Consider the following 21391-nt stretch of genomic DNA (forward strand, 5'->3'; position numbering starts at 1 on the left):
AACAGCACAAGTGCCTGAACTGAGTCTTGTGAGAAAGGCAGCAGACTCTTTTGACACAAGATGCGATTACGCCCGAGGTAACATGAAGCAAAGCCATCATCACCTTGCTAAAACATACATTCCCTGCATGAGAAATGTCTTCTGGAAACACTTTATATTTCCCAAGAAACAGTCTTATGTCACTGCCTTTGTGAAGCCTTATAGCTGTAGAAGCCGAACAAATTATTCAGAAGTCAACATGAACAATCAAAGTTGATTTTTTTTTAAATGCATGTTTCTGGTCTTTGAACAATTAATATGTACATGCTATTACATACACATAAATACATGCTTTACCAGGACTTTACTACAAATGACTTGGAGTCCAGTCAACTCTGCTGCATTTGATTAATTTTGGGCAGAGAGTATATCCCTATATACTTAAGAACTCTTTCAGCTGCTTCTGTCACATCTTCAATAAACATCAGTAACATGCATGCTCATGCCATCACACTGTTTCACCATGTTTCACAGATGATTGTATACTGATCATGAGCTGTTCTTCTCTATACTTGTTTCTTCCTGTCATTCTGGTCCAGGTTGATCTAAAATCCAGCTGTCCAAAAAATGCTTTTCCAGAAGTGGTTTGATCAGGTCTAACCTAGACCAATCTAATCTGGCTAATTCTGTTTGTAGCTTGTGGTAAAGCCTCTGTATTTGTTCTCCTGAAGTCTACTCTTGATTGTAGACTTTGACAGAGAAATGTCTGCATCCTGGAGAGTCTTTCTCTATGTATGTTGTGAAAGGGTTTTTCTTTACAATGGAGAGGATTGTCTCTGACCATCCACCGCTTTTGTCCTCTGTGGACATCCAGGCCTTTTTATGTTGCTAAGCTCATCAATGCATTCTTTTTTTCGTAACAAACTGTTGATTTCTAATATTTCTGATAGATTTGATAGATAGGTCTGTTTTACTTTTATGGAGAGATCCTTTGACTGCACAATGTTGGTTCAGAGCAACAGCTTCTAAATACATATGGAACACTTAGAATCAACTCCAGACCTTGAGTGTTCACTTTAATCCCATATTCATAATAGATATAAAAGTAACTTGAATTAGTTATTATAATAAAAAGTGTGACTGTGTACAAATATGGGTTATTTATTAATAAGGTTATTTCCCAATTGGTCCCCAGTGCAAGCAAGCACACACACACACACACACACACACACACATACACTCACCCAATACCCAATCTGATTTCTGAGCCTTACAGTTTGAAGAAGGAGAAATATGAGAGGTTGTGTTCAAGGCATTTCACTTCAGAATATCTAAAAATGTAAGGAACCACAAAATGGGATTTGCTGAAGCTCTGTGAAATCAAAACTGACCTTTTAATGCACATTTCTGGAGTGGTTCCTTTTCAGACGACATTAATTCGTGTTTTTAACCACTCCTCACCAACTACCTGACAAATTCTGTTATGTGTTTTTCTCATTGAATATCTTGTTTCACTCTGAATGAAAAGAATATGCCAGATTACAAATTACAGAAGCCAAAAGGGTTAGGCAAACTATTTCATGTGGGCTGGTATATTGCATAGTATGTCATGTAAGTTAATCCCTTTCTACAAAAATTGCAATTATTCCACTTAATTGAAGTAGATGTTTTTCCAACATTTAATTTTTGTGGAGGTTTCTTTAAAGCATGAAGATTTTTTTTTTCTGCAGCTCCAGAGCAATTACTTACATTACATTTTTGGCTTCAGCGCTCTCTGTTCTGATATTAAGGACTGACCTCCTTGTTTAGAGAAAATTGGTTCCAAATGGTGTTTCATGTTGTCTTTAATTCACAGATGAAAGAGATGAATGAGGAACGACTTTTATGTTACGATTAAAAAAGCTAAATATATTAATTTCTATTAATATTTAATAGATACCTTTCAGTTTATAATTTCTATGAAAAACAGGGAACTGAGATTTGAAAGTAGAGTGAAATGAGGACATGCCTTGGGAATGATAAAATCGTGACAGCACTATAGAATACGGCGACAGCTAAATGCTCAGTATTAAAGCCTGGAGGTTACGGCTTTGAACTGAAGGCTGTGGCCCAGAGGCCCTTGGATTCAGCTTCTCAGCCCCTTGAGGATGGCAGTATAGAAGGAAATATTAACTAGAGGCCTGACATTTTAAATCCTCATAGAGGCCATCACTATTTTGTCCTCCAGCAGGATTTTTAACCCTTATTAGTTACCTCAAGGTTAGTAGAAACCACGGGAAACTTGCACATTTACATTCTCTAAGGACTTGAGAAAATGCAGGGCTATAAATCAGCATTTGAATGATGGTACCTGTTAGCAAGCATATAAAAGTCAAATGGATTTTGTACTGTCTGTGTTGCTCTATTTCAAACGCTCAGTCACACTGAATTGTTTAGTCCTGAATAAAACATGACTAGTGTGCATTTTGCTTGGATAAATCCATGCTAGCTTACCTATACAATTCGGGATGGTGTCATTCCACTGCGCCAGAGCATTAGGGACCGCGTGACACTTGATGGCTTTGGATCCCTGGAGAAGGTATCCAGGGTTGCACTCGAAACGCACAATGGAGCCAGCTGAGAATTCTGAGCCGATCCGCCTGCCGTATCTGGGCTCAGGGATGGAGCTGCACTGTGTATCACTGGTGCGTGGAACAGCTAGTGGACAGGAAACAGATCTCTAATCAAAATGGGGCAGATGGAGGCTTCGAAACACACCGGCTCTGTTTTAAACCCAGTAAGCTGCCTTTACATTGTTACAAAACAAATCAAACAAAAGCTGTTTTTTTTTAACTTCTCTTCTGCAAAGAATCCAGAAAAATATGTAACAATAGTATCCACAAAAATAATGCTAACATCTTCCATTTGTTAATATTAGTTGGTAACACTTTATTTTAAGGAGTCATGATACAGCGTATTTACCTAATTAAGTACTTAGCAGTAGCCGTTGTACTTGCATTAAAATAAAACGTACTTACTGTGTAACTAATTTATGAAACAGGCTGTAATTACAGTTTGCAATTATGTAGATGCAATAGGCAGCTACTGTTACACATATGTAACAATCCAAGTCTGTTACACAGCTACTTGTACAATTACGTATGATCTTGATATACATTATTTTACGTAGCTTATGTATGTGTAATACTCTGTAATTTGAATGTAATTTAAGCTGTTTACTAGTGGGTAAAATCAAACTACGTTGCAGTTGGATAAGGTGTATCGTATAGAAGCTAAATCTTGATATACTTTGTTTATTTTTTTGCCTTCTAGAAAACAACCACTAAAATGTCATTCAGTATAATAGTTTTCTTAGGCATCTTTACACCAAAAATCAATTAATGAAATACAAATTGACTAATTACTTTCACCTCAAGTACTAATGAGTTGTAATTTAAAATGTGTCACTATTCTAGGTTTTGCCTATTTGTTTGTGAGATTTTAAACTTAAAACAGGAAAACAGGAAGTTGATAAAACTTTTTATACTGTGTTCCATAACTTACATGGTAGGTACTTTTTGTTAAATGTCAGTACAACAGCTACTGCTAAGTACTTACTAGGTAACTACTCTGCATTATGGACACCTTAAAATAGTTACTCAATTATGTTATTATGTTACTTTAAGTGAGCGGAAACAATGAACAATAATTAGAACTTTCATAGTTAATGTTCATTTCAACATTCTTAAAAAGGCTGACTAAGATTACTATGGTGGACAATTTAGAATAGGGAACATGTTTTCACTATTAACTATGACCTTTCCCTCGATAAATAAGATAAAACACTCCTAAAACACAATCCACAGAAGTCTTGACTCCAATAATCAAAGCCATTTTTTCATTACCATGTTGTTAAAATAATTTCCATATCTACTATATCTATACTATTTTTTCAAACCAATATTTTTTTAATTTTTGGTGGAATCAAAAGTTTTGTCTTTACAATGGCACTTATTCAGCTTTTGAAACACTGTATGGTTACTTGTTCTGCTGTGTACACTGTGACTACTTTAGCACACTTTTTTATAGAAAACTCACATATATAACACATATTTATATTTATCTAGCACATTTGTATGAGTATCTTCATGACCCTAGTGCACAGAACTTTGCTGGTTTTGCTGTTTTTGCTTGCAAACATTGCAGCAACTTAGTTCTTTTTTTCCTGTTTGTGCCTTAACTTTCATCTGACGGCTGTGAATATATAGGAAGAGGCTGGTGGGACCATCCACCATCACCTGGATGCCTCCATGAGCCAAATGAACTGTCCTAACTGTCAGAGAACATTTCTCATACACCCGCTGTTCTCTCTGCGCCCATTGCTGTACACTATAAAACGGTGAGGAGAGATATAAAGAGACATAGCAGGCTTGCCGCGGTCTGCGCAGTGTGTGTGTGTGTGCGTACGCTGATGCGGTCATGAAAGATTCCTATTGTATCTTTTTATAAGGCAGCTGATAAAAGGAGTTAAAAAGAGTCATTTATGAAGTAATTTACAACATTTTTTAAAACAAGAGAAAGTGCCTTGAAAGTGTCCTGACCCACACTGCTGCTGTCTGTGGTGTTTGACATGTCAGGGGTCATTTAAAGGAACAGTTCACCTAAAAATAATTTACATAATATACCTAATTAATCTTAGTAACTAACAATTAATAATACATTTGTAACAATATGAAGCAGTTCAGAGCGTGCAGGTAAATTGTGAGATTTGTGTATCACCAAATGGCTAAAAGTTGTACCGTGAGGATGTGTTGTAAATGTTATTCGCCGATTCTGACTTTTGCAAATTAAGATTGGACGCTTAATGATCGAGCGTCCTCTGGTATGTTTTTGAAGTGCAATGGTGTCATAAAGTGTTCATAAAGCACCACCAAGTGATCATTTTGACCCTTTGCCCAACAGGGATAGGGCGACGGGGGTAAACAAGGGGAAATAGAGCTGAAAATAGCACTATAGCTCAGAGTGGCTTTGGATTCATAATATAGAAATTTATTAGTACTTTCTCCTGTTTTATTGTTGGTTTCCTTTTTTCTGAAAATTTGGAATGACAGCAACAAAATAAGTTGTATATTATGTTGTATAACATAAATAAGTACAAAAAGTAGGCTACTGTACTTGTGTTTTACTACTAGGCTATATGGTAGCTTATAATAACATAGTAATAATATCCTGAATACTATAAAATTCAAGATGGTGATGTCATAATATGCAAATTCTATGAGTACACCACAAACTTTGGGTCATGCATAACATTTTTATTATTTACAGTAGATCTCCATCTTTAAGCTCTTTCAAGACACAAGCTTTTGAAATTTTGATGTTAAAATCCAACATATTTCCAAAAAAAAAAAAACTACCTGGCGCTTTAAGGGTTAACTAATGTAGTTATCTATTATTACCAATTTCTTATTAGCATGCACATAACTACCATTGAACATTTAAAGCCTTAACACCTTAGTATAAGGACAAATTCTCACTATTAACTAGTTGCTTATTAGCATTACTAAAATATTGGTTGTTTATTAGTACTTTTAAACCACATTCTTAACCGAAACTTAATAACTTCTTTACTAAATAACAATAAGCAGCAAATTAGGAATTTATTGAAAGTCATAGTTATTGATTTGTTAATAGCAAGAATTATTCATATTACTGCTTTGTTCTGCATAACCACATTTTAAATTCCTTAATCCTACCCCATACCTAAACTTGACTACCTATAACACTGAAATATTAAATAGCTCTAAAATCAAACTAAAGTGGCAAGAAAAAAAACTGCAAGGCAACTTTGAAAATACTCATGAGAATAGCACAGAAATCATTCTCCCATTCGGGCTCTACTCAGAGCTAAATGCATTACAAATTATATCAAATTCAAGCCCCTTCCTCATTTGACTCTATTGTGTATTGGTTATGACATTGTGATTGCGGCTGTTAACTTCTCTGTGTGAAATATAAAGGCTATTTCCCACAGTAAGCGGGCTCAGGCATACTGATCAGCAGACCGCCCCTGCACTTCAGAGGCGTGATTTCACCCTATACACGGTGCCAATATATACACAACGCAAACACACCAAAGGCTAACTGAATGTTTCGGATTTGAAGATTAAAAACAAAGCCTCGGCTCTACACAATGACCTGTTATTGACTGAAAGTTGAGTGCTCGCTTACCTTGGTAAACAAAATGGAAACCTTTGGCAGATGGGCCACTTTTTGCGCTGAATCTCAGCATGATTTGGTTTGAGGTGGCCAAGGGCAAGGTTTCTCCTGCAAAAAACACAATATGGCAGATGCTGAAGTCTCTTAGAGTTGCTTGTGGAGGCAAATGCGCCACAACCAACTGTAGTCTTAAGGTAGCGTACATGACGAATGGCTTAATAACTCGTATCAGCCTTCGGGGCAAGGGTGGAGAGAGCAGGTCAGTAACAATGGGCCTAAAACTGATGGATACCCAAAGAAATACTCAAGCTGTCTGCGGCGTGTTCAGAGATGCAGTGGGTAAATTAAAAATAAAATAAAATCCCCAACCAAAAGGATGACTTACCCTTGAGCTAAACTTTGAGCGTTCAGATCCGAAATCAAAGTGTACTTTTACAAAGTTGTATCCAAAGGAAGAAACAGAGTGCTGATATAGATGGCGACTGAAACACTACAGTTGAGCCTGGAGGGTTAAACACTCTAACTATGAATTGAGTGGCCTGTCAGGATTTCTGGCCCACTGCTCACAAAGCTGAGATAGAAATGATATGAATTTACAGCGCTTCCCATGGGAATATAGTGTTGCACAGCAGACCATGAAGATATACAGTATAAAAATGCCATACAAACAGTTTGTGTTCAATGGCCGCCATCAATCCTGCAAAGACTGTAGAATTAGCAGTGATTTTCGTTTTCTTGCCATTTTATTACCCTTCACTCAATAATGCCGACAATAATTCAGCAGGAAGCTGCAAGGATAACATTTTCTTTTTAGAGGGAATTAAGTCTGGAACCAAAGGATGGATATTACCACATAGCTCCGATATTTACTGTAAGATTTATTCGTGATACATATACAATGGGCCAAACAAAAACTGCACATTTAAAATGTATGAATGCTAATAAATAAATAAAAGAAGGAAGAAGAAAAATCTAACTAAGCAGCATTTATTACCTCTTTATGCAAGGTTACTTCAACAGAACATCTCTATGTACACCAAAAAAACACCAACTGTTTAAAAGTCATTGCTCTATGCCTTTTGCATTTGTATTGTGTTGTGTATTGCAATGGCATTTAGACTTTTAAGTGAGTATAATTTAATCTATTTCATAGAGACTTTTAAGAATTTAGGTTTTGTTAAAAGAAAAAAGCGTGCTAACTAGAATAAACAGTAAATGATATTAAAGCCACATGAGACATTAAACTAATTTACTCTTTCAGGGTGATGTACATGTCCAAATATGTATTTTATAAGCATATTATTTGCAAAAGAAGACTTAATTTGCCTAAGGCTAAGTAAGCACATTCTCGCGGTCTATGTAAATAACAGAAATGTACAAAAATAAAAAACAAATACAAAACTATTAGCAAACGCTTGCCAAAAATGACACTCCTTCTGTATTTCCCCCTCTAAAAGGAGCCATTAAACCTCACTTGAGACCTCGTTCACTGCTCAATTGTCTGCACAATTGTCTTTTCACAGATTTAAAAAGTCATATATGCCTGTTTGGTTCTTTTCAAAGGGTTCTGTGCATTTCAAAGCAAACTCAAAGCAACAAAACTTGAGTGAATGTAAAGCTATTACTTACCGGAATGAGACCCAGCCAGGGAGCTTAGCAGCCTAGAATTCTGATTGGGCCCATCAAATAGCTCAACGGAGTCGTTCATGGCTGTCTGGAAATAGGCAAATTGCCCAAACACCACTGAGGAAACAAAATGAAACGAGCAGAGCGTGTTACTATCACCACTGCTGAGAAGAGACGCTAACAAAAGAAGTACAATGAATGAAGACGTAAAGTCACATCAATTTCCCATCGACACACATGATTCAGGCCGATGGTTTTATAAGTGTCCATAATATCCAGTCTGCACAGAAGATGTATAGTTATATCAAAAGGCACATGATATTGAATTCATTATAATAGAAGATTTTGATTACTGAAATTGTGCTGTGAAATTGTGAATAAAATGCTCTTACTGTAAACCCATACCGCAGAACACCATTTTTAATACAACAGCAGCTCTGTTCTAAAACAATGACCTATGTGGGAATTAAGTTGCAAATCGTGAGCTGGTTCTTTGCATGTGATTCACAAACGGATGACTAAACAGAATCTTTTTAATGAAAGACACCAAATGACACTTTATTTACTGAAATTGCTGTTCAAATAACTATATTATAGCTTTATACAGCTAAATAACTATATAATGTTTAGATCAAAGTACTATAGTATTACCACCATTGTATTCTTAATATATAAATTCATTAAGCTCTGTCTGTAATGTATGCATTATGTGTATGTTTGGACCTGTCTGGTGTCCATTCCCTCTGACCTGAGACCAGTGATAAAGCTGTGATTAAACGCATTGGCTTGCCAGAAAGGACACATGGTTCACGCAGTAGGGCATGAGAGGCCAGGGAAATCACAGAGGCATGCTGTGCATGTCAGGTGCTGGTATGAGAGCCAGCTAAGCAGAGAGGGGCAGAAAGGGGTCACCCAGGCCACTGCGATGTCTCTATTATCTCCTCTATAATGAGATGTCGGCCCTTGCTTCATACTCAAGCAGTACAAAAAAAACAACAACAAAAAAACGGAAGGGTCTCTGATAGTGGTTCTGTAAATATCAGTTTGACTGGATTTCTTTTGGCTCACAAACACTTCAACAAACTTGAAATGTTAAAGCTTTACTTACGCTCCTATTTGCTAGGCATGAACTGCGAGGATTTGCAATGGATTTAGTAAACTGTGTTTTTGTGCAGTTGTGGATATGAAGTATGACCAAAAATAGATTTCAACAACCATCATTAAACATTATTTCTATATATATTGGAACGGTAACACTTTTGAGTAGGTATTCTACGAATGAATATTAATTTATATTAAATCAATAAGTTCTTAATTCTGTGCTTATTAACAGTTAATAAGGTAGTTGCTAAGTTTAGGTATTGGGTATGATTAGAGATACAGAATAAGGCCATGTAGTATAAAGCATTAATATGTACTTAATTAGCACTAATAAATGCCTAATATTCTAGTAATCTGCATGCTAATAAGCAGCTAATAGGTGTAAACGTAAACTAAAGCATTACCAATGGAACATTATACATACTCATATATATAGCCATTCTGTAACTAATCGCAGGCTTATTTAGCATTCTGAAGTCGTAGTGCATGCTACTACAAGTTATAGATAATGTTCAAGTTTTCTCCCGTTACCAGAATATTAAATAACATTTGCTACTGTAGATCTGTTGAATGAACCAGGTGAACATGATTACTTGATGAGTAAGACTACTAATATAGTCGAGTCTAGATGCTAACTAATCAATTAGCTTAGCTACCGCATCAACCAAGACTACATCTGTGGTGAAATAATAACTATACTTGTTCACATTACCTTAATAAAGGGAGACATTTAATGTAAATGTGAGAACTTTGTGAATTTCCTTTGAGTTTATGCTTTTTGCTTTATTATTAATTCAATGCAATTAATTATTGATTCACATTCTGAGCGTGTTGTTTTGGCAGGAAGAGATTTACATCAGTTTATATCTACAGGCTGAGGATTCTCCACCTGATTGAAGTGGATTATTCAATGTAATATACTTTATACTGACTATACAACCTACTAATTAATGTTTCAGTACTATATGTGAAATGACAATGTAACCTTATATAACCCTAATGATATTTTGCTGTAAAAAATAGAAATAAAGACAGAAAAAGTAAAGAAATTAGTTGGAATATCCTTAACTTTGATTATCTGTTAATTAACAGTTAATAAATGTACAGTTCAGGCATTTGATTAATAATGAAAAAAGTTACATGTTTGTCTGAAAATTTTACTGGCTTATGTTCAGATATTCTTCCTCAACACATTATTTACTGAACAAGTGTTAACGCATTATAAGTATTACAATTTACTAGCTTTTTGATACTGTTGTTGTTAGCTTTGTTCGCTTGTTTTAGCTTTTAACCAAATCCTACTCCAATGACTCTATAAACTGAACTATAACCTTTGTAAATAACTTAATTTACTTACCAAATTCTCCAGACACTGTGATGTAGTATGAGCAGGTCTGGCCTGTTGTGTAGTTGAGAGGGTAATTTGGGGATAATACCACTCCTTCTGATCCAGTGTACTGCCCGCCACACGGTGCTGAAAAGAGAGAACCAAGCCTAAAGGTTCATACTTTCTCATGTTCAGTCCACATGACACACGGTAATGAAGTCATTTTTAGTACTGCATTGGATATATGATGACCAGTGAGGCAAAGGGAGCTCTCCAAAATTCAGAAGAGGAAGAAAACAGGAAACTACAAGCAAAGTCATTTTTTTCATTACGATGGGTCAGATCTAAAAAAAATTGCCGTTGTGCTTTCAGGAGTCAATTTGTCACATGGCTGAGTGTCACAGACTCTGTTTCACGTCGACATTTTGTGTTCTTAAGGTATGTTGTAAACCCCTGATAGAGCACTTCCAAAGTCCATATTTGGACAATATAATTTAATTTTAAACAGTAAAAGAAGGATGAAGTGTGCATGTTTGTATCAGTTCACAGTAGGATATTATACTTAACACTATACTATTGTCACCAAGCCAGCAGAGGGAGCCCTGACCTCTGGGTGATCTGCATCCACTCCCTCTGCGACAACTTCCTGTCCCAGGACTATAAATACTGCAGCAAGCCACTCAACTGCAGGTTGCATTGTTTCGCCTGTTCTATTGTTGTTTCCCGAGTTTTCCTTTAGTCTTAGTTCTCTTGGTTTTGACCCTGCCTGTCTTTCGATATTCTGATTGTTTGCCGCCTGACCTGACCACCGCCTGTTCTTGGATTTTGTGTTTGCCTCGCCTCTGATACTCCAGTTTGCCCTGTTTGACGCCTGCCTGTTTTGACCATGTCTTCATTTATAAAGCCTGCAAATGGATATACGCCTCAGACCGCTCTTTCGTGACAGAATGCAACCTCGCACCAGGATCCAGCGGCTTTTCACCTGATCCATGGCCAGGTAGGACCCTCGCTAGACGTTTATTGGCCCTCAAGCAAGGTACCCGATCGATTGAGGATTATACTCAAGAGTTTTTGGACATGGCTTACCTCTCTGACATACCGGACTGTTTATTGATTGAGTTGTATCATAGTACATCAGCCATCAAATCTAAACTTGTTCGCGAGGGTCCACGTGAGTCGCTTGCTCAGTTTATTGAGTTTGGTTTAGTGACTGTGGGGTCAGCTTTTACGTTGGGTGTTGAGGAGGAGAAGGACAACACATCAACTCCAGTAATGGCCACCTTCCCCGAGCCGCTGCCCAAGATGGCCGCCTTCCCCGAGCCGCTGCCCAAGATGGCCGCATTTCCCGAGCCGCTGCCCAAGATGGCCGCCTTCCCCGAGCCGCTGCCCAAGATGGCCGCCTTAGCCGCTGCCCAAGACAGCCGCTGCCCAAGATGGTCGCCGCCTGCCCAGAGCCGCTTCCCAAGATGGTCGCCGCCTGCCCAGAGCCGTTTCCCAAGATGGCCGCCTGCCCAGAGCCGCTTCCCAAGATGGTCGCCGCCTGCCCAGAGCCGCTTCCCAAGATGGTCGCCGCCTGCCCAGAGCCGCTTCCCAAGATGGTCGCCGCCTGCCCAGAGCCGCTTCCCAACATGGTCGCCGCCTGCCCAGAGCCGTTTCCCAACATGGTCGCCGCCTGCCCAGAGTCGTTTCCCAACATGGTCGCCGCCTGCCCAGAGCCGTTTCCCAACATGGTCGCCGCCTGCCCAGAGCCGTTTCCCAACATGGTCGACCCCTGCCCAGAGCCGCTTCCCAAGATGGATGCCGCCTGCCCAGAGCCGCTTCCCAAGATGGATGCCGCCTGCCCAGAGCCGCTTCCCAAGATGGATGCCGCCTGCCCAGAGCCGCTTCCCAAGATGGATGACGCCTGCCCAGAGCCGCTTCCCAAGATGGATGCCGCCTGCCCAGAGCCGCTTCCCAAGATGGTCGCCGCCTGCCCAGAGCCGCTTCCCAAGATGGTCGCCGCCTGCCCAGAGCGCTTCCCAAGATGGTCGCCGCCTGCCCAGAGCGCTTCCCAAGATGGTCGCCGCCTGCCCAGAGCCGCTTCCCAAGATGGTCGCCGCCTGCCCAGAGCCGCTTCCCAAGATGGTCGCCGCCTGCCCAGAGCCGCTTCCCAAGATGGTCGCCGCCTGCCCAGAGCCGCTTCCCAAGATGGTCGCCGCCTCACGCTTCCCAAGATGGTCGCCGCCTGCCCAGACGCTTCCCAAGATGGTCGCCGCCTGCCCAGAGCCGCTTCCCAAGATGGTCGCCGCCTGCCCAGAGCCGCTTCCCAAGATGGTCGCCGCCTGCCCAGAGCCGCTTCCCAAGATGGTCGCCGCCTGCCCAGAGCCGCTTCCCAAGATGGTCGCCGCCTGCCCAGAGCCGCTTCCCAAGATGGTCGCCGCCTGCCCAGAGCCGCTTCCCAAGATGGTCGCCGCCTGCCCAGAGCCGCTTCCCAAGATGGTCGCCGCCTGCCCAGAGCCGCTTCCCAAGATGGTCGCCGCCTGCCCAGAGCCGCTTCCCAAGATGGTCGCCGCCTGCCCAGAGCCGCTTCCAAGATGGTCGCCGCCTGCCCTGCGCCGCTTTCCAACATGGCCGCCTGCCCTGCGCCGTTTTCCAACATGGCCGCCTGCCCTGCGCCGCTTTCCAACATGGCCGCCTGCCCTGCAAAGCCTCCAGTGCCCGCGCCTCGTGCAAAGCCTCCAGTGCCCGCGCCTCGTGCAAAGCCTCCAGTGCCCGCGCCTCGTGCAAAGCCTCCAGTGCCGCGCCTGCGTGCAAAGCCTCCAGTGCCCGCGCCTCGTGCAAAGCCTCCAGTGCCAACGTGCAAAGCCTCCAGTGCCCGCGCCTCGTGCAAAGCCTCCAGTGCCCGGCGCCTGCGTGCAAAGCCTCCAGTGCCGGCGCCTCGTGCAAAGCCTCCAGTGCCCGCGCCTGCGTGCAAAGCCTCCAGTGCCCGCGCCTCGTGCAAAGCCTCCAGTGCCCGCGCCTCGTGCAAAGCCTCCAGTGCCCGCGCCTCGTGCAAAGCCTCAAGTTTCCCACCCTCCCACCCCTGCTACGCGTCGTCAATGGATCCCAGCAACCCCTACACTCATCCTCTGCCCTTCACCTGGAGCTGCCACGGGTCTGCCAGTCTCCATCGCCGCCGTGGGTGAAGGATCCCTCACTTCATCGTTCCGCCTCCGAGTCCCAGACTCCACCTCGGCTTGTAGACCCGTCGGCTTATTAGGCTCCTAGCTCCCTCCTCTCCACCGTGCTCCGTCAATCCACCAGCTTCACCAGGCTCCATCGTCTCTCCGGCTCCGCCTTGGTCGGACGTCGACCATCCGTCGCCTCAGGATTCCACTCCTACAGCTTCGCCTCGTCCCTCCATCCCTCCGGCTCTGTCAGGCTCCTCCCTCCCCCCGGCTTCACCTCAGTCCTCTGTCGCTCTGGCTCCGCGCAAACCTTTCGTCCCCGTCTCCGCATCAGTCGCCAAAGCCTGCGGTGTCGCCTAGGACCTCCAGCGCCTTTGCATCACCCTGGCTCATCGGCTCTCCGCCTCCGCCTCAGTCTCCGCGACCACCTGCTCCGCCGCCATCGGTCGGTCCCATGGAGTTGATGGCCGCTACATGGTTCCTCCCTCCGTCGGCTCCACCACTGACCTTCATGGCTGGGCTTTGGATCGCCTCCCACTCCGGACTCCTCCCGTCTTCTCCCTGGCTCCTCCCTCCGTCTCTTCCGCCCTGGACTCCGTTTGCTGACTCCCTCCCGGAACCCCCTCCCAAGCTCCCAGTTTTGTTTTATTTTGTTTGTTTTGTGGAGCGCCAGGAGTCGCTCTAGGAGGGGGCTATGTCACCAAGCCAGCAGAGGGAGCCCTGACCTCTGGGTGATCTGCATCCACTCCCTCTCACGACAACTTCCTGTCCCAGGACTATAAATACTGCAGCAAGCCACTCAACTGCAGGTTGCATTGTTTCGCCTGTTCTATTGTTGTTTCCCGAGTTTTCCTTTAGTCTTAGTTCTCTTGGTTTTGACCCTGCCTGTCTTTCGATATTCTGATTGTTTGCCGCCTGACCTGACCACCGCCTGTTCTTGGATTTTGTGTTTGCCTCGCCTCTGATACTCCAGTTTGCCCTGTTTGACGCCTGCCTGTTTTGACCATGTCTTCATTTAATAAAAGCCTGCAAATGGATCCGCACGCCTCAGACCGTTTGTGACAACTATAGTAATATGCATAAAAAAATTTATAATATATATATATATATATATATATATATATATATATATATATATATATATATGTGTGTGTGTGTGTGTGTGTGTGTGTGTGTGTGTGTGTGTGTGTGTGTGTGTGTGTGTGTGTGTGTGTGTGTGTGTGTGTGTGTGTGTGTGAGACTTAATACAAACTATGTTGAAACATTTTATATTTTTATCAATTTAGGCTACAATATATTTACACAGTAACGCAAAATTAAAAGTCTCATACTACATATTATATAGATACAGTATCAGATTATGGTCATTTACATCATTTAAAAATCATATCATTATATTTAAAACTCACAGTGTGCATGACTCACTTGTTTGATGACGTTGTAGGGCATTACAAATGAATGAATTATGCCAAGCAAAATGAGCTTCAACTGAAATTCCCCGCTGAGTGTGTAGGGAGCAAAAATCACGATTGCAAGGCAGACCTTATTTAAAAAGAAGGCACTGTTTGAATAACAGATGAGTGGAGTAATTACCAGAGGAAATTAAAAAAAGAAAGGAAAAGCAGTTTTGACTGACACACTTTGAAAGACTGCTGTTTTTAACAATAAATCACCATACATCAAACATAAATCACATCAAAGACAGAAGTAGCTCTCCCTAATAACAACTCAACAGTAATCACAATTCAGGCCCGGTGGGTGTAGGTATTGTGTGGACTCATACAAGCTAATGACACCAGATCATTGCATCCTGCAGCAAGCGGTTTGCTTAACTCCTAAACATTTATTGGAGCAAGAAAGTCAATAACAAGATATTGGAAAATGTACATACCTTTATACAAGCAGGGTTAATTTGCTTAGGCTTGACATTGATTGCACAAACCAGCTTTATAGTACCGCTGCTAGAATGGTCTACAATTAACACATCATGCAAACCGCGTGGAAAGGCTATTGGAATCGCTATAGCCTCTGACAGGTATTTTAGTAAAACTGATTCGGAATTCAGGTCTGAGCGCAAAGAGGGAGTATTGAGGAGGAGCAGCCAATGAAGACTATAAATCATCTGTGTGTTGGTGCATTGGCGTGTGTTATCTCTTTATCAGGCCCATAATGGGTGGAGGCTAAATGCTTAGGTGTTTGACTGTGCATGACAAGAAAAAAAACAAGCAAAAATCAACCACAAAGGTCACCAAGAGGATTATTGACAGTGCCGAGCGTTAAAATTTGAGGCTAAGAAGGTCAGCGAAGAGTATTTGCAGAGATATTAATCAATGTCAGCGCTTCTGTCACACCTGGCCCATAGCGTATGACCTTGTAACCGATGGACCACCTGTGATAAGAAGTGTTGGGGAACTCCACTTTTAGAAGTTAATATAAGAAATCAGCACATATTTTGGCATTTAGAGATAACTATGGTCGATATCAGTGCCTCCTTGGCCGATTAACAGAAGTGCTACCCACCACCGTATCAGTTCCAACATCTCAGGAAAAGTTATTTATTTTTCAGACAAAATGTGTCTACAAGTATATAAGTTTATAACTATATGAATGTTACACGTGCCATTTTATCATTCATTTATACATACATTACTTTGTTATCTTATCAGTCAACTAATAATAATAGACCCGTTTAGAGCCGATGTCATAATTACATCACATTGCATTCTGTCAGATCTTCCATCCAGTTAGAGTTTGTGCGTACGGGGTCGGCCGACAGAAACAGAAAAAGCGTCTATTGCATCACTTAATATAGCCATTAATTACAAGGCCCACGTGATATCTGCATTAAGATCGCTAACTTCTTATCATAATAAAGTAGGCACAATACATAATAAAAGAATATGCAAGAAGCCATAGATCTGTAGAACTAGAGGGCGCAAAACCCATCCAGTCATGCTCATTTTATTACATTTGTTATTCTAAGCCACCTTATTTTTAAGAGCCGACAAGGCCATTATCACCTTAAATGTGCAAGACTTGGGGACAGATTTACTAAACAAGGCAAATAAGCACAATTACAAGAAAGCATTGATGGGAGTGGAAAGTTCGGCAGTCGATCTACTGACAATGTGCAAATTAAAGAACACAGATGCAGCCAGACAAGGCGCATAACCCAAATTAGCGTAATGTCGCAATCAAGCAAATTATAAGTTTGTATAATGTCTTTATCTGGCATTTCAAATAAATGAATATAAAAGGAAAGAAAAACCTCTCCTCTACAACACACTCTCTGTTCTCTGAGGTGCTTCCTCCAGGCAGCAACAATCACAGCTATGTCAAGCGCAAAATGGGTTAAGACATGCTTTTTTGGGTGGTAAATAACAGTGCAAATTCCAGTAAATTGACTACCACAAACCTTTGCAATCATAATGTGTGATTCATTTAAATATTCTCCTCCCATAAATGTTTGAGTCTGTAAGGGAAAGTCCTGAAAATGCTTATGCAGTAAGGTCAGCCACAAATATTTCTGTCCAAACCTTTTCATTGCAAATTTTTACAGGGAGTATTTTTAGTAAATCCTGACAGTAGTTTTTTGACCCCAAAGGGAGGTTTGTGTTGGCAGAGCTGTTAGTAAATATGGCCCTTGGTGTCAGATGTTTCCAGTTATTTTAGCTGTACAAAAAACTGTTATAATGCTAGATATTGCTAACTGATATTTATTGTTATAATGTTGCTATAATTGTAAACACACAAGAAGCGCACATAGTTATACAGCTTACTGCACTTTGTTATTTTTCTAGTTATTCCAGGAAATAGCTTATTATTGGCTGGAAAATAGGGAAGAAAAAAAGCAACACGTTAAATGGGTTCTCAAGCAAAGAAAAAAAAAAAACCTCCCACACTTTAATATGTAGCCCACATATCTCAAAGTAGTTACACCATCTAGATAAGTATGAATTTTAAGATTAAAAAAAGTGCAAAAAATAAAAGTTAAATTCATTTTGTTTATACTTTAGTCTGGTCACACTGTATAATTTAAAAAGTCCTCACCAAAAAAAATCGGATTACATAAAATGAACACCCTTTCCAAAAGATACTAGCTGTGACGATGAGCAAAAGAGCGTGAGGTTAGAACTAAACAAGTTCTCTGTGTACCTAAACCCTGGCATAACTCGGCTCGTATTTGCCTTTATCTCCATGCCAACGAGTAACCTGGCCTTCCAAAATTGCAGTCCACGCCACCTGTGATCTCTCTGCTCTGGCTGTGTTCCTTTCATCCCTCAGGTCTCAGTAACAATGATCTTCAATTGAGATTCCTCGCACATCAGTCCCATGCTAAAGCCTCTGGGCTCTGGCACCCACAGGTCTGTTGCTTCATCTGCCTCACAATGCTTCTGTGAGCTCATGAAAAGCTGGTGTCAGAATGCAGCTGAGGCTCCCCGTTTTCTGCATATCAAACTCGCTCCTGTAGCTTTGATCACATCACCTTCCCTTCACACTCACCATGAGAAGACTGTCTGGAGCTACACACACACACACACACACACACACACACACACACACACAGTTGTGCATGTTTGTGTGCAAGTGGGCATACGCAAATACACACACGCACACACACTGTGCCTTTTGTTGGAAGATTTGCCTTTGGAAACCTGCAATTTCACACTGAGATGGAAGGAAATTTCAGGTTTTTGGAAATATACATTTTTCAGGCCTGACTGTCTGGGGTTTCATTCTTTCTTTCTTTTGTGTGTGTGCGTGCGACAGGCTGTGAATAATTGGAAATTTTAGAAATCCCTTTTGCCCCCTTTGCACCTGCAAATAGCACATTTAGTAGGCCATAGCAGACTAAGTAATTAGGTACTGGGATACGATCTCTATCATACATGACAACCACCATCCTGAGGTAACAGAAAAAGAGACTTGTACTGTAAAATACGTAATGTCATACTTTATTTTGGTGACCAATTCTCACTGTTAACTTACTATAAAGAGTTAGTGAGGAAGTTAGTTAGTTGAGGAAGCTGTTAAGTTTATGCGTGGGGTAGGTTTGACCGATTTAAAATACAGTTATGCAGAATAAGGCATTAACATGTGCTTTATAAGTACAAATAAACAACTAATAGTGATCTAAAACCAGAAACTAAAGTTTAACAAAAGTTAAAAACTAAAATAAATTATAGCCAGTTATTTAAATGTCATATTGTTAAATAACTTTTTTTTTTTTTTTTTTTTTTAAAGGTCTAGGGTAGGAGACAAAAAATACTGTTTAGTCAGTATAAAAGTAACAGAAGTCCCCACAATTCATAAAAAGAGGTGTGGCTGTGTGTGCGTGTAAAACCTACAACAACCGTATTTGGGGTTGACTGTAATATTATAAGAAACAATGTAATGTAAACAAAGATCACACATATAAAAATGAAGCAAGATGACCTGCTAATCAAGTTCTTTCATTTAAAATGCATTAACCTGAATGGAAACCACATTATGATTTTCCAATCATAATCTGATTTCCATTCAGTTAGTCTTCATATCCCAAAAATGTGCATTTGTCCTGTTAATATAGTATTAACAGTTAACTTGACTATTAACTTCTGGTTTTACTACAATATATTAGTTGCTGCTTATAAGTACTTACAAGGGTAATAGTTGTTTGGTTTAGGTATGGGGTAAGACTAGGGATGTACAGTACTGTAAAATACGGTTATGCAAAATTTGCTAAAAATCAATTAGCACAATCATAATAATATTTATGTACTAAGAAATAGCCGATATGCTAAATAATATACTTGCTAATAAGCCACTAGTTAATAGTGAGAATTTGTTACTGAAGTACTAATGAAAATGTTTTGATTTGCATATTCAATGACTGATTTATAAATAAACATGAATGACTATTGGCTGACAGCAAATCAGATTAATGCTGCTCAAAATATCAGCAATGCAGTGATCTTCAATAATAAGACAACATGTCTGCAAAAAGACAAAAAAAGAAAAACTCTTGGTAACCCATATGCACTAAATCCAGCCCTATTTATTTTTGGATTCCAATCTTTTATCTTTTTATGTTCAGTAAACACCCACCGAAAGCCCAAAACTGCTACACAAAGAGCGCATCACATCAAAACACGCATTAGCCTACATAAGAACAGGTCACTGCAGGATAACTGTATCTTTCCTAAGACGGCAGCTCATTAGCTGTTGTTAGCAGAGACTCTGTTGTGCCCAGACTGTATGCGTGGCTAAATGTAGCAGCCCATGTGTTCCTGCCTCACATAAGCATGAAGACAACAGCTGTGGCTGCCACCTGACCGACCCAAACTTCACTCGCAAATCCAAAGCTTGAACATAGCTGTGCAAAATCATGCATACATGAAAAGGAGGCTTCGACATGATTAAAAGCAGCCGTGTATTCGTATAGCCTCTGAGAGGCGCCCTTCCACCATGCTCCCAACCCCCACACCCTCACTATTTACAGCCAGGGAAGAGTCCTCATTCAACGGTACAGAGACAGTCTTTTAGTTACTATGGAAACGAATAAAAGATCTGTTTGGGTGAGAGAACCAAAGAAAGAGAGGAAAATCCTTCATTATTTAAAGGGATCTCACCTCTTTCTAATGAGTTTTGTCTGAAAGCTTGAGGACGTGTCTCTGGGCCGCATCAGTATTCCAAATGATAGTATGGAAATTGCAAGTGTGTAAAAAAAAAAGAAGAAAAAGCCATGAGGTCAGTGCCTGCTCAACGGCTTTTCCAACATATAGTCACAGCATTTACTCGTTAAGCTGTCACTAACAATATTAAAATCAATTCTCTCGTGTAGAAATGTCCATTCGGCAAGCAGTAACTGTTAAAGAAGCAGAATTGTACTTGGGAAAGGCAAGAATTATTGGCTGTTAGAGGAGTTATTGGAGTGTTCTGATGAAACCCCATTAACCCTGCATGAGCCACTAATGCATAAAATGCTGTGCCGTTTCATAAGACAGCTGATGCCGTACTGATGCTCATGGCAATTGCACATAGAAGCCGCTTTCTCGCGTGCAGTCTTTGGGAGAGAGGACCTTAACATTCAAACCGAGTTTTCCCAGTCCTGCTCATTCTGATCTGCATATCCGCCACAAGACCTTCACTCAGAGGCACCACAGAGCAGTGCTCTTTTAGAAGAGCATATGCTATGGTATAATTCTGGGAGAACAGTTGACTTAAAGTTGATAAGATGATCTGGGATACATTTCTGTATAAAGCATTGTTAGCCAACTATGACTGCAAGTTCTGCTATTGCCAACATAATTTAACAATTTGGAACAGCTCTATATCTGTGATTAGAAGACCAGTTTGTTAGTATCATAAGACGTATCATATCGATCACAAGTACAGTATAGAGTACCACAAGGCTCAGTACTTGGACCTCTGCTTTTCATGTTCTACATGTTAACCTTAAAAGATATCATTATATTAGTATGTGTACTTAAATAGGTTCTTTGGGCACAACAATCAAGCAAACATGCAGTACATTCTATATCCTTCATATCATATATACATATTTCATTCTGTATATTTGAACAATAAATTCTTAAGGGCACCTTAGAGTATGATGTAAGAGGAAACCCATGATGATTCAACTAAATGATGATTGTTTAAAGGTCCCATGTCACACACCTTTTTGGAGTTTTATTTTAGTTTTATTTTTACAGCTATTTCTCATGAGCTGTGTCAAAAAGATTTTGGCCTGTCTAATTACTATTCATGAGCCCCTCTTCTAATTAGCCTGTTTTTTATGAGCGACGTACGACCAGGTGTGATTAGCTGGTTCAATGACTAGTTGGAACGTTAGCTCAAATAACATAGCTGTAAAATTTGTTGCCTAATGAAAGTGTAATGTACACATCCTGTCTAGACAGACACGGTGAATTTGTCCTTACTATACAAGTGAGATCTTTTTCACCTTATAGTAACAATCCTGTCAGATCGTCCATCCTAGATTGTACAGTTCGGCCGATCTGGCTTTGTCTGG

The 21391-nt window shown here is 40.7% G+C and overlaps 1 protein-coding gene across 1 annotated transcript in view; it reads right to left on the reverse strand.

The window, feature by feature from the left end:
- The window catches only part of csmd1a (CUB and Sushi multiple domains 1a), a 361878-nt gene that overhangs the window by 64502 nt on the left and 275985 nt on the right, over positions 1 to 21391 (reverse strand). Inside the window, 4 exon segments of the mRNA XM_043255964.1 lie at positions 2473 to 2676; positions 6190 to 6285; positions 7807 to 7920; positions 10262 to 10378. Of these exon segments, the coding sequence (XP_043111899.1) occupies positions 2473 to 2676; positions 6190 to 6285; positions 7807 to 7920; positions 10262 to 10378 (531 nt within the window).

Source organism: Puntigrus tetrazona, chromosome 13 (genome assembly GCF_018831695.1).
Source record: "Puntigrus tetrazona isolate hp1 chromosome 13, ASM1883169v1, whole genome shotgun sequence".
NCBI classification, from domain to species: domain Eukaryota; kingdom Metazoa; phylum Chordata; class Actinopteri; order Cypriniformes; family Cyprinidae; genus Puntigrus; species Puntigrus tetrazona.